This window comes from Amblyomma maculatum, chromosome 2 (assembly GCF_055883805.1).
Source record: "Amblyomma maculatum isolate TAMU_Amacu chromosome 2, ASM5588380v1, whole genome shotgun sequence".
NCBI lineage: Eukaryota > Metazoa > Arthropoda > Arachnida > Ixodida > Ixodidae > Amblyomma > Amblyomma maculatum.
The window spans coordinates 176,995,924-177,010,451 of record NC_139345.1 but is presented as its reverse complement, the minus strand read 5'-3'; the positions used below and the strand labels follow the sequence as shown (position 1 = coordinate 177,010,451).

Here is a 14,528-nt window from a genome sequence, read left to right as displayed (position 1 = left end):
AACACTGCAAAGTTTAAACACCACAGATTCTTTATGCGCGTAATATGGCTCCAGTCGTACAACATGTACAATTTCTGGGCGTGCGCGTCGCCGTTGTGATGCTGACGTTCCGTCTGGAATGACTTCATAGTCCAGTGATCCGACGCAGCGAATGATTCTGTATGGTCCAAAGTATCGAAGCAACAACTTTTAACTTAGTCCGCGACAGCGAATTGGTGTCCAAACCCACACTTGGTCTCCTGAATTGTACTCTGCGTGGCGTCGTCGTAAGTTGTATCGTCGGTGCGCTGTTCGTCTTTAATACGCAGCCGTGCGAGTCGTCGGGCTTCTTCTGCTCGCTGCAAGTAGGTGGCAACGTCAAGGGTGTCCTCATTGGATACGTGTGGCAGCATTGCGTCGAGCGTCGTCGTGGGCTCCTCGCCGTACACAACCTTTAACGGGGTCGCTATGGTCGTCTCCTGGACTGCCGTGTTATACACGAAGATCACGTACGGCAGGATGGCGTCCCAGGTCTTGTGTTCAGCGTCGAGGTACATGGCGATCATGTCCGCGGCCGTTTTGTTCAGGCACTTTGTAAGGCCATTGGTCTGGGGATGGTACGCAGTTGTTCGTCGATAGCTTGTATGACTGTATTCCAGGATGGCTTGCGTCAGCTCTGCCGTAAACGCCGTTTCCCTGTCCGTGATACGCACTTCTGGTGCGCCGTGTCGCAAGTGAATTTGTTGGATAAAAAATTTGGCGACTTCTGCCGCGGTACCGTCTGGTAGTGCATTTGCTTCGGCGTAACGAGTAAGGTGGTCAGTGGCCACGATGATCCACTTGTTACCCATAAACGAAGCTGGAAAGGGGCCGAGAAGATCCACCCAATTTGTTGAAAGGGCAGGTCTGGCGGCGTAATCGGGTTTAGTAGTCCTGCTGGTCTGATCGGAGCCGTCTTGCGTCGTTGGCACTCACGACACGTCTTCACGTAGTGGGCAACTCGGCAGGCAGTCGCGGCCAGTAGTACTTCTGGATTCGACGTAACGTGCGCGCAAATTCGAGATGGCCTTCTGTGGGCTCATTGTGCAACGTTTGCAGAATTTCCTGCCGGAGGTTTTTAGGCACTTCAAGAAGCTGCGCGGTCCTGCTGGGTGAGAAGTTCTTCTCTACGAGGAGGCCATTGCCTAACGCGAACGATGATAAATTTCGCCTGAACACACCAGGAGGGGAAGCGGTCTTTCCTTCAAAGTAATCGGCTAGCGCTTTAAGCTCAGGGTCTGATCGCTGTGGTTCTGCGAAACTGCTGGCGCTTACCGGTCCCAAAAAGGCGTCGTCGTCATCGTCCTTCGGAGGAGCGTCGACGGGAGCGCGGGATAAGCAGTCTGCGTTGGAATGCTTCCGGCCCGACTTATAGCCTACAGTCATGTCAAATTCTTGGAGTCGTAGGCTCCATCTGGCAACACGGCCGAAGGGATCTTTCAAACTAGCCAGCCAGCAGAGCGCGTGATGGTCGCTTACCACCTTAAATGGTCGGCCGTATACGTATGGATGAAACTTAGAAGTAGTCCAGATGATCGCAAGGCCCTCCTTCTCGGTCGTCGAGTAATTCACTTCAGCTTTTGTGAGGTACAGGCGCGGTCAAAAATACGCGGCCCACGGCTCCGATCGGCGGAGCGGCTGCGAGCCGCACCGCGGCGCTCGCGCCAGTGCTGCGAGGGTATGCACTGTGACGACAGATTTCTCCCTCGCTCTCGAGCGGAGACGTCACGCGGTTGATAAAGTTTTAGTGCGACGTTCAGTTTTTTCGCAGCTTATGGTCACGGCGAAAGAGGGCTCCCGTTTGCATGAAGCGTTGCGGCGCTGGTGCCGCATCGTATGTCGTTTCCTACGTGTGCGGAGCGACTGCAGCGCGCGCACGCTGAGCTGTTCACGAAGCGGATGGCGCCCGTCTTTCTAGCATCGTAGTTGGGATGACGCTTCTTGCATGTAAACCGCCACGGTGGGCCAGTCTGTATGGTGCTCGACTGCTGACCCAAGAAACGTTGCTTCAATCCCAGGAGCGGCATTCGCTGCATCTAGGTTGAGGCGAAATGCCAAAGGACCGTGCAATGTGCTTTATCACCGCAGGTTTAAAGACCTCAGGCGGTTGAAATTTTAGAGCCCCTCCACTATGGCGTCTCTCATAGCCTGAAATACTTTCGGATAAAACCTACAAACCAATTTTCATGCCTACGCGCTGCGCTGCCCGCTTCCATGTAATCCGCCGCGCCCGCGGGCTCATGGCTTTGGTGCCAGCGTGCATGCATCACGTTCTCAAATATCCGCGGCAGCCCACCCGGTGAACTTGGCCGCGTGCCAACTCGCTTTGTCATTACCTGTGTGTCCATATGTGTCTACAGCCCTGACAAGACATTTAAAGGAGGCATCGCGAGCGCAGTTATTTGCTCGTTTTCTTGTTGTGGATCATGCAGTCTTTCGTGCAGTCGGGGTTTGTGCAAATATTGATGCTATTAGGATTGCTTGTTGCAAAACGAACTTAAAGCTCGCCAGCATTTGTTGTGGCATTCGTAAACGTAAGTAGTGCGTACTTTTGTTCGGGTGCTTATCCCATTCGCCCATTCAGTCGCTTGCAAGTTAGTGATTTGTGTCAGAAATAAGTGATATGGGGACCTGTCGAATTTCCTTCGTTATAATAAGTGGTTAGCAATACACTATGAGGTTTACATTGTACTCCCATTCGCCTAATCGAACGTGGGGTTTGCTTTCCCTGTCGTATTTAAACTGTCTATAGTGGAAAAACTAATTTTCGAGCACCTTCGACTGACTAACCATGAAATGTTGAGTGATGTGCTTCTCACTTCCTCGAATCAGCTTACAGTGCAACTTCTACATTTTCTTCTCTACGTTGTTGGGATATAAATTATGTCAATTTTATTGGCAAACCAACAAATTATTTTGGACTTCGCCCCTGCACTGATACAATGGGCAAGGCTTAAGATTAAAGCGCTACGGTGATGCTTCTGGCGATGACAGATCAACAGTTCAGGCCACGCGAACGGCTTGTGCGATATCAGCAGCTTGCTATCGCGACGGCGCTGTTCAGGTATGTGTTTTTTTTTCTTCCGGGAAAGATTCACTGCTACATCGACGCTTACGCTGCAATCAGCGGCCCGGTTCAGAGGAGCGTAGCTGGTACTGGTCACTTGCGTCCAATGTCTCGCCTATGCTTTGGCTCCACCTGAATATTCTTACATTGTTGTTGGAATAGAAAGAAGTGCGATAACTGAAGCAATGGAAGTGGTCGCTGGCGAGAAGAAAAAGGGAAGGGGGGGGGGGGGGGGGGGGGGGGTCCACCAAGCATTATGCAGGCTTGAGATTTGATTGCTCTTGTTGAGAAACAATCTCGCATATGTTAAGCCGAAAGTTCGACGGCTCAAAATTGTGCGAAAATAGCTACTTTAAATTTTTCAAATGCTCTTGCTCTGTCAGCAATAAACCATCAGTGCTCTGAAAACACATGCCTCAAGAAAATTTTAATGCCCTACAGATTTCTCACCATTTATTACGTAGAGTCAATGTAAACAAAGAACTACGATTTTATTTCGGACTGAAATGCTATTGTCATCGGCAGTTTATAAATGTGTAATGTTATCCTCAGCAATGTATTTAAATACAAACGAGCAGGAGAAGCGCACAGTTTGTTACCATATACAAAAAAAATTATCGCGATAAAAGAGAAACACAAAATACATTGAATAGCTCTTTATAAAATGAAAAAGATGCAAGCGTCTCTAAACTCAGCGGCAATTTGTAACAAGGAATTAAAATGCCATATTTACCTTTAACAACAGGTATGCTATTATCACCTTATGCGGCCGATACGCTACCGTAAAACCGTAATACTCGCTCCTGCTACACCATACGTCTCAATCCTTTTTTGTTATATTCTTCGAACTTTATCTTGATGACGATGATGACTGACACCCCTAACAAGTGACACCAATGAGCCTACTCGTCAATACATCAGTATTAAATTTCGTCATTTCGTGGTTTTACTGCTGCGGATTACACGGAAGTGGGCACCGAGCAAGCATGAAAATTGGTTTGTAGGTTTTATCCGAAAGCATTTCAGGTTATGAGAGACACCATAGTGGAGGGTTTCTAAAATTTCAACCGCCTGAGGTTTTTAAACATGTGTTGATAAAGCACACTGCACGGACCTCTGGAATTTCGCCTCAACCTAGATGCAGCGAATGCCGCTCCTGGGTTTGAAGCAGCTTTTTTTTTTTTTTTTTTTGGGGGGGGGGGGGGGGTCAGCAGTCGAGCACCATACTGACTGGCCCACCGCGGCGGTTTACATGCAAGAAGCGTCATCCCAGCTACGATGCTAGAAAGATGGACGCCGTGCGCTTCGTGAATGGTTCAGTGTGCGCGCGCTGCAGCCGTTCCGCACGCGCGGGAAATGGCATACGAGGCGACACCAGCGCGACAACGCGTCATGCAAACGGGAGCCCTCTCTCGCCGTGACCATTAGCTGCGAAACAGCTGAACGTCGCACTTGAACTTTATCAACTGCGTGACGTGTCCGCTCGAGAGCGAGGGAGAAATCTGTCGTCACAGTGCATATCCTCGCAGAACTTGCGCGAGCGCCGCGGTGCGGCTCGCAGCCGCTCCGCCGATCGGAGCCGTGGGCCGCGTATTTTTGACCGCGCCTGTACCTGCTAGCGTAGGCGATTACTTTCTCCTGCCCGGCACTCTTCTGGACGAGAACGACTTCTAGGCCCACACTGCTCGCGTCGGTGTGAATTTCGGTCTCGGCGTTTTCATCAAAGTGGCCATGTACAGGAGGGCACTGCAGGCGGCGCTTGAGTTCGCCAAAGGCTTCTCCTTGCGGGGCTTCCCACTTAAAAGGTACGCCAGCCTTAGTAAGCTGCATCAACGGTTCGGCGATGCGCGAAAAGTTTCTGACAAATCGTCGATAATAAGCGCACAACCCAAGGAATCGGCGCACAGCTTTCTTGTCGACAGGCAATGGGAATTTTGTGATTGCAGCTGTTTTATCTGGGTTGAGGCGAACACCATCTTTATTAACGATGTGACCTACGAACCGCAGTTCTTCATAGGCGAAGTGGCACTTCCCTGCTTTTAGCGCTAGTCCCAATGACTTTATGGCTTCCAGCACTGTCTGCAGTCGTTTTAGGTGGTCTTCGAAGTTTGACGACAATACAACAACGTCGTCCAAATATTCCAACACTTCAAGCCTGCCAGGACTGTGTCCATTATTCGTTGAAACGTGGCTGGTGCGGAGCACAGGCCAAATGGCATCACCTTGAACTCAAAAAGGCCGTCCGGTGTGTAAAATGCGGTCTTCTCGCGGTCTCTTCCGTCGACCTCAATTTGCCAATATCTGCTCTTCAGGTCCATCGATGAGAAATGCCTTGCATTGCAGACACAGTCGAGAGCGTCGTCGATGTGGGGAAGCGGGTAGACATCCTTCTAAGTTACGCTATTCAAGCGGTGGTAATCAACGCAGAAGCGAAGTGTGCCGTCTTTCTTCTTCACCAAAACGACTGGTGCCGCCCAGGGGTTGTTCGATGGCTGGATTACATCATCATGCAGCATTTCCTCAACTTGATCGCGAATGGCCTGGCGTTCTCGCGGCGATACACAATAAGGGCTTTGGCGCAGAGATCGGGCGTGTTCATCCGTTATAATGCGGGGCTTGGCCAGTGGTGCTTGTCGTACCTTCGATGATGACGAGAAGCACTCCCTGTAGCTTCGAAGAAGACTGCGAATCTGGTATTTCCTGCTGTGGGTCAATGGCGGGTTGATGTCAAATGTGGGCTGACGGAATTGGTACGGTGCGTCTTCCAGTGGTTGGTAGTGGAGGGCGAATACGTCTTCGAGGTCCGCTAATTCGTCGAGAAAAGCGATCGTCGTGCCCTTGTTGAGATGCCAGTATTTTTCGGGGAAGTTTGTTACCAGCACCTGAGCTTGACCTCTCCAGAATTTCGTGATGCCTCTTGCGATGCCGACACCTCGTTCTAGGAGCAATTGGATATTTCCTTCGACGATGCCTTCAGCGGTTTCGATGTTTGCGCTACCTACGCAGACTGCGACGCTTGATCGGGGCGGCACGGTCAATTCTCCGTCGATGACGCTCAGAGCGACGTGTTGCGTCGAAGTCGTCGTAGCAGGTATGGCTTGGTCTGCATACAGCTTGATGATATTCCTACGTTCATTTAGGAAGTTCATGCCTAAATTCACATCTCGGGAGCACTTCTGCAAGACCACAAAGCTGTTGGGGTAAGTACGCCCATTTAAGGATATTCTTGCAGTGCATCGTCCCGATGGAGTTCTCGGGTTGCCGTCTGCGGTGCGAATCAGCAGGCCATCCCAAGCGGTGGTAACTTTTCTGAGCTGAGAGGCTAACGGTCCACTGATGACTGAATAGTCAGCTCCGGTGTCTACTAATGCAGTGACTCTGCGACCGTCGACATCAACTTCAAGGTGACTTGTTCGCGTCCTCGCATTGCACGTGGGCCTTGGTGTCCGATCTCGGCTACGTCGTTTCATCAGGTCATGGCCGGGGCATACCGTTTTTATATCGCTGGGCGGCGGTGTCGGCTTGCACTCTGGTCGTGTTGTCGTCGATGTCGTCCTGTGGAGCGACAATGAAATGGCTGCGCCGTCATTAGTGGTCGTCGGCGGCGGAGGATCTTCGTCTTTTCGCCGTTGAGCAACCTCATCTCCAAAGGTTGCTGCCTTTAGTTTCCCCTATGGGGGCTAGGAGACCGTCCTTGCAAGTAACCGCGGCCCGGCGACGTAAATCAGGCATTGTGTGGCGATGGGAAGCGCGCCAGACGCTTTGGCGACAAGTGCTCTCCTCTGCGCAGGAAGTCGTTGATTTCCTGTGGTCGCTCGCCAGGACTGGGTCGAGGGTGTCGACAGCGAAACCACGGAGGCCGATCCGCCTGTACGGGCAGTGGCGGAGGATGTGTCCTGCCTCACCGCAATGGAATCAGAGCGGTCGGTTGTTAGATGTCCTCTAGGCGTCGCATTTCCTGGGGCTTGGAAATCATTGGTAGACTTCGTGGGCGGGGGTCAAGGGGCGGCTTTTGGGGGCAGGATAGTAGCGACGAGGGCTTGGGAGGTCGCGTCGGGGTGCAGGATGACGTAATGCAGCAGCATAGTTCATCGCTGCTGATTCATGCACTGGAGCTGTCGGAGTAGTCGCTTGAGGAACGCCCAGTGCCTGCTGGACTTAACGCGTATGACGTCCGCGAGCGTCACCACCTGGGGTTGTTGTGATGATAGCAGCAATCGGCGGAGCTCCTCTCGCAGGATCTCGCGGATTAGGTCCCGAAGATACTCTCCGCTTGCAGATGCGCTGGGATAGTGGCTTGAGTAGTCCGGTTGATTTTGTCGCTCGTAGTTCCGCTTCCGAGTGTCCAAAGTATTCTCAATGGTAGACGCTTTCGTTTCAAATACCGCCACGGTTTTTGGCGGATTTCGAACAAGACCTGCAAAAAGCGCTTCTTTAACGCCTCGCATTAACAATTTGACTCTCTCACCTTCGGTCATGTTAGGCTCGGCGCGCAAAAGAGGCGCTTCATCTCCTCAACATACGCCAGGCCTGGCTCGTTAGGGAGTAGAAGTCTTGACTGAAGGAGGGCCTGGGCTCTTTCCTTTCGGACAACGCTTGAAAAGGCAGTCAAAAACGCCTCCTTGAAAATCTCCCAATCCTTCATAGCTGCCTCATGATTTTCGAACCAAACTCGGGCATGTCCTTGCAGAACAAAGTAGACTTGCCCGAGTTTGGCGCCGTCGTTCGAGCCGTTGAATTCTGCCATACAGTCGAAAAGGTCCATCCAGTCTTCCGCATCTTCACTGGGCAATCCTTGGAAGATGGGGGGCTCCTTGGGCTGCACGGAGACGACTAGTGCTGTTGACTGGGCCATTTCCAAAGTTGATGCCTTCTGGAGTCGAACGGCGTCAGGCAGCAGACCGTGTTCGGGTTGTAGGCCTTGGAGTCGGCGGCTGGCTCGGTGACCTGTAGGCTGGTCTTCCAGGGCGACAGGAACAAGGCTGAGGTCATCGCTTGAAGGATCAAGGGCAGCACCACTACCAGATGTTACGTGGTGGTGACCAGCGTCGATGGCACAAATAAAGAGTCCGTGATTGCACTGAAGAAACTCTTTATTGGGCTGACTTGCGCCCCAAAAAAGCTAAGCAACTCGGCGCCAGCGAAAGCAACAAACGTGCTCGTCTATCGTCGAACAAAGAATGCCCGCCGCACTCGTCAACGCTCAATTAATTGAAAGGCTGCTCAGAACAATCTAGATAACGTCGCAAACAGCTACCAGCCCAGGCTGGAACATTGTAGAAAGACACACGACTGGCCGGAATCTTTGAGACAGATCTCGGTGCATCTTGCGCTACAACGAAACTGATAAAGGTGTGACTCGCGACATCGAGCATTTACAAACAAAGAATACGGAACTGTTACGCGATCCAGAATCAGAGTGATAAGCCTTTATGCCGGCGGCTGTTAAAAAACAAATACAGTTTTGAAGGTTCCGCGGCAGTACACATGCTTAAGATGTGCAATCAAAAGAAGCTAAAGTGTACTCAGTGTGAGGAGCAGGTTAATCTCAAGGAAACGCGTTTTGACTCAGTGTAGGAAGCGGAAGGCAGTGACCTTTTGTACCGGTGTTGCGTGCTGAGTGCGCGCCTATATAGATTTGAACTAGAAAAGAGCGGTTTAGTGTATAGTGTGGAAGCCTTAAAAATGAAGTAGGCTTATTAGGGGCAGAAATTCAGGAACTGCTGTGACAGCTTACTCAAATGGAAAAAAAATGGCCGACTTTGCCCTTGGAAACAACGAGGACGGACATTCCATTGCGGGCCACGTGGCTGGGCTTCCTAGCACTGGCTAGGAAGGCTTAAGCAAATAAGGTCAAGCGGATCCGAACCGACACAGGTATTTAGAAGCAGCTACTAAGAAGTCGGAAAAAAAGGAAGAAGTAAGGAAAAATGAAAATCCCAGAGGACAGGACACAGATAACCAAAATCAGTAACCAACAGTTGGGGGGGGAGAGAGATAATTACTAGGTGCTTATCGCCGGGGATTCCAACATGAGCAGGTGCAAGCGAGATATCATGGAACGTGTGAAGGATGGTAAGCGAGTTTTAGTGGAAACTCCCAGGGATGACAATGAGCGCAGTGATGAAAGAGAGTAAAAATAGGCTGTTGAAAAATTCCGCAAAGGGCAATATGGTGATAGAAGCCGCGGGGCTAAACGATGTCCTAAATGGTGACGCTGCAGGAGCGGTGGCAAGTTTAGCAAAGGGAGTTGACGATATCAGGGCCATAACAAAGCAAGCGCAGATAATTGTATGCACAGTACCGGAGGTGCTAAGATTAAACAGAAAGCTGGAAAAGGACGTGGTGACAGTTAATCAGGAAATAAGAAAGTTAAACCTGGAGAAGCGTTCTGAAGTAGTTGAGGTAAACAGTGAGGCGCATAGAGCCGGTTTTGGCGGGGCCTTTCAGCGAGATGGCATCCATTTTAACAGAAGGGTGGGAGCAAAGATCGGCTAGCGCCTGGCAGGCAGGGCTGTAGCTTTTTTAGGGGGTCCGCGAGGGCTCCGTGCGCAGGGGTAATTGGAAGTGAAGCAGAAGAGAGCGTAATAACGGGACTGAGCCCCAAAACATGTAAGGAGGAGGTCGAGAAAGAAAAGTACAAAAAAGAGATTTAACACTAGGATCAGTTACATAAACATGCAATGAAGTAGAAAAAGAGCGTAATGGCTGAGATAAAACAGCAGGTGAAGGATGACAAAATAGGTGTGCACGCACTATGCGAGACTCATCTCAGGGATCTAGAATATCCGCCGTTTATAGAAGGCTACGTCTGGGAAGGGTGCAACAGAACGAGAACGAAAAAAAAAATAAAAAGGGGAAGGGGTAGGTATGTTGATATACCAATTAAAAAATTGGCAAAGAATAAAATAATCTTGCACAAAGCATATCTGGGTATGAAGAACAATTGCCGGCATAAGGACATGGCTAGGGGTAGTTTATTTAGGAACAGCACACCAATGCAGGCAAGAAAACAAGGATCTCTTTGAATGTCTCAGTGACTATATAAGCCAGTTTGGAAACGGGGCCAATACTATTCTACAGGGGGACATAAACGGCCACATCGACGATCTGGATGGATACAGGGATTGTAACGGGAAGCTAATGCTAGATTTCTGTAAGCGACACGACCTAGTTATTGTAAATAGAGAAACAAAATGTGAAAGCCAAATCACGTGGGAATTCCGCAACAGGCAGGTGATCATTCACTACTGTCTAATGTCAGAGAGAATTTCCAGCTAAGGCCACAAAAATGGAAATACACGAAGAGGGGGGGGGGGGGGGGGGGGTGTAGTCTATGAAGTGATCATAGTCGTATTAGTCTGCAGATGGGTCTCTTGATGAAGAGAAAAGGGGCACTTAGACAAAAAGTAAACGCAAACTTAAACGATGATCAAATAGCGCAGATAGCAGCAGACATAGAGGAAGCAATAGAGAAAATCCCCATGGAAGACTAGGATTATGAGCAGGTACAACTACTCATAAGGAGGAAAATTAAGGAGGTTAAAGTAGCAAACCGCTGGAATGGAAAGAGGAAGCCACTGAGCTGGTGGAATAAAGAAATCAAGGAAGCCATTGAAAACGACGGGCAGCTTCAAGCGAACACCAAGTGGCAAAGAAAGCACAGGTATCTCAGGTGGACATCGACCAAAAATGGGAATCATATCGACAAAAGAAACTTGAGGTGGAGGCCCTCGTCCAAAGTAAAATAAGGCAGTCCACCGATCGCTGGATGGCTGACAAGCATGATTCCACTTCTGGAACCATATAAGCTAGCTAGGTAAAAGAATCAAAGAAAGCAGGCCCAGATTCAAGATAACGAGGGAAATTGATTAAAGAGAGACGACGCAGTCAACTACATTACATCAGTTGCAGCCGAGTCATTTAAGAGCGACGATAGGGTAATCTTCGCAAAGTAGGAAGCAACGCAAGATAGCAGAACACAAAGCAGCTTAGGACTGACCAATCTAAACTGGAAAGAGGCAAAACAAAATTCCTAAAAACACATCTACAGGAATGGATGGAATTCCGATCAAACTGATTAATGAACTTGGTTCAAGAAGTAAGGAAAAGTTGTTAAAAGCTTTGGAAACAGTAATAACAATTAAGCAAATTTCGGACAGCTGACGGCAGAGTAAAATGGGTTTGATTTATGAAGGGGAATGAGAAAGGATGCACATAAAATCCTACAGGCCGATTACCATAACATCTATTATATACAGGTTGGCCATGCAGGCGGTGAAATTAAAGATGCAAGCATAAATAGAAAGTAACAAGATACTCGGAGAACTTCAGAACGGGTTTAGAAATGGCAGCCGCTTAGATGATAGCCTGTTCGTGCTTGCCCAATGCATTGAAATATCTAGAGTGGAAAATAGACCTTTGTGTTTAGCCTTCCTGGACATAAACGGGGCTTACGACAACGTAAACAGGGAACTCCTGTGCAACATAATAAAAGAAGAGGGTGTCGGTCATGTGATAACAGAGTTCCTACAGAAAATATACCGGGATAAGAAAGTAGAAATTACATGGGAAGAGATAAGAAGTACAGAAGCTGTCAAGGTATGCAAAGGATTAAGACAAGGTTGTCCTCTATCACTGCTGCTGTTCATTCTTTATGTGATAAATATGGAACAGAGGATACAATCAAGTAACCTAGGTTTTAACCTGTCATATAGATTAGGCGGAAGGGCGCTAGAGCAGCGCCTTCCCGGTTTAATGTATGCAAACGATATGGTGCTGCTAGCAAAAAGTCAGGAAGAATTGAAAACTCTGTTAAGTATTGCGGAGACGAAGGGGACGCTAGGCTTCAGTGTTAGCGCAGTTAAGTCGGGTCTGATGATTTTCAACGGCTCAACTGATCAGGGTCTTAAAATACAAAGCGATGAAATACCCAGAGTGGCAGAATATACTTATCTCGGGGTAGGGGTAAACGAAGGATTGGCATACATTGAAAAGCATGAGCAACCACTTAAGGCCAAAGGGCGAAGGAATGCCGGGATAATGAAGAATAGGGGATTATGAGGATACAACAGATATGAGGTTCTGAGGGGTATTTGGAAAGGGATTATGGTGACAGGGCTTACTTTTGGAAACGCGGTTTTGTGCCTAAAATCAGAAGTACAGTCGACATTAGAAATAAATCAGAGAGCCGTCGGAAGATTAGCTCTGGGTGCCCACGGCAAAACCACAAATGAGGCGGTACATGGACATATGGGCTGGGCATATTTCGATGTACGGGAAGCTCAGAGTAAAATATTATCTGAGGAACGCCTGAGGAATTTGGACAGTAACAGATGGGCAGCTAAAGTATTTAAATACCTATACCTAAAAAGCTTTGGCTCATAATGAAGGAAAAGAGCTAAAAACTAACCAGTAAGTGTGCAGGTCACAAGGACGAAGGAATAAAGAGTGTTAAGCAACAGGTGAAAAACACAGAAGGTAAAAGTTGGATAAATTCGATGGAACACAAACAGAGCGTGGAACTATACCGAAAGTGGAAAAGGCAGATCAGGAAGGAAGCTTGCTTTGATAACTCAGTAAGCAGTGCCCTACTTTTTGAAGCTAGATCAGGGTGTCTTAGAACACGCAGCTACAAAAAGAAAATTAACAAGAAAAATGACACATGTGCAGTATGTGGTAAATCCACAGAAACAATTGACCATGTTATACTCGAATGTAGTGGTATCCATCCGAAAGTCGATGCATGCGTAGTCACTGTTCCTGAAGCTCTGGGGTTTAGAGATACCAGTGGCCGGGTGAATGAATCCGCGGTGGAAGTTAGCAAAAACCAATTGGAAGATTACGGCCTCTAAAGCAGAAAAGTGATATAATGTTGGTAATGTAGAAAGAAAAATTCAGTAAATAGAATGATGGTATACTTAACCAATCTAGAATAGTAATTAAGATATAGGAGGGACAATGAGTATGATAGCAACTGCTATCGCTCCGTTTCAAAGCAGACGCTCCTAAAATCCATCCATCCACCCATCCATCCATCCATCCACCCACCCACCCATCCATCCATCCATCCATCCATCCATCCATCCATCCATCCATCCATCCATCCATCCATCCATCCATCCATCCATCCATCCATCCATCCATCCATCCATCCATCCATCCATCCATCCATCCATCCATCCATCCAGTCTTCCAATAAAACGCTTGTTGATTCCGTGCAGCTCGACTCAGCGTCCGTTTACTACAATATCTGCAGCATATTTTTACAGAACTTCAAAGGCCTCGATGTGAGCTTACCTTTTCAAACTTGCTCCACTGAATTCTTTGGGCCAGCGTCCTCCAAATCACGGGTGTAACGTACCACGCTGAATAGTAGAGGAGGCACTCCCCTCCAGGTCGCAGTAGACTCGCCACGTTCTCCCAAGCGGTAGCCTGGTCAGTGACTCGGTTGAACACGTTGAATGAATAAACCCGGTCAAAGAGCCCATGGTTTTGCTTAAACTTGGTGACATCACCTGTAATGTCCAGCTGCTCATACAATATCTTAGGGTGCGCCCTATGCTTACGCGCATGCGCCACCATGCTCGCACATACGTCGACAGCAACAATCCTGCGCATGTTCTCTGGGCAACTTGGTAAAAGAAGCTCTTTTGTCATACGGCCACATCCACAGCCAATATCAAGGAACTGCTGCTGCTTGAGCTGTTGGTCCTGGTCTTCCTCTGGCCCATCTTGGGTGGTCTCAAAAGTGGCGTTGTAGAAACTGAGTGCATTTGAAACTGCTTGAAAGCAACCACTGGCGCTTCCTGAGTACGCATCTGGGTCGTACTCGACATCTTCAAGCGGCCTCAGGGTTTCATGATCAGTTGCGTGTTCAGAGGCCATTTTCAATATAGCAGGCGTGGCGCCACTTCTACTAAACCCTGATCGTTGGCAGATATTCTGAAAAGTCTACAAAACCGAAAAACAAAAGCAATTAATCATTTGGGCCCACCCGTAAGTCGATTATTAAACACACCGGTCTCCCCCCCCTCCCCCCTCCTCTCATGATACAACCACGCCTACTGCATGTGACAGGCCAAACGATGTCATATGACTACGAACAGCCCATATATTCCAGGACCTGTTTAGATAACATTATACTCCTTCCATCGATGTACCATCAGGCCGCGGTAATGTACAGCAATGTACGTGCAACTCGTGATGTTTGTCGCTGGCTATAAGACGACGCCTGAAATGGCGCCTCGAGTGCTCGTCTTCCAGCAGGCAGCCTCACAATGATAGCGAATCTTTGCAGAGTGCATACCAGTACTGCATTCACAGGCCGAGATTCTAGGCGTTATTATTGTTTTACTAGTTGTACCTAAACCTTGCTGGCGCCAATTAAAATTTGTGCCTGCAGCTTGCCTGCGTCCTGTAGACAGTTTGGAAAGACCATTCT

At 48.8% G+C, this 14,528-nt stretch overlaps 1 protein-coding gene across 1 annotated transcript in view; it reads right to left on the bottom strand.

Annotated features, from left to right (window-relative positions):
* Positions 1 to 13,972, bottom strand: part of LOC146200505 (4-vinylphenol methyltransferase 2-like) — a 52,544-nt gene extending 38,572 nt beyond the window's left edge. Inside the window, exon 1 of the mRNA XM_084592381.1 lies at positions 13,385 to 13,972. Coding sequence (XP_084448507.1) covers positions 13,385 to 13,972 — 588 coding nt within the window. The remainder of the gene's footprint in view (positions 1 to 13,384) is intronic.
* Positions 13,973 to 14,528: the final 556 nt, after the last annotated feature.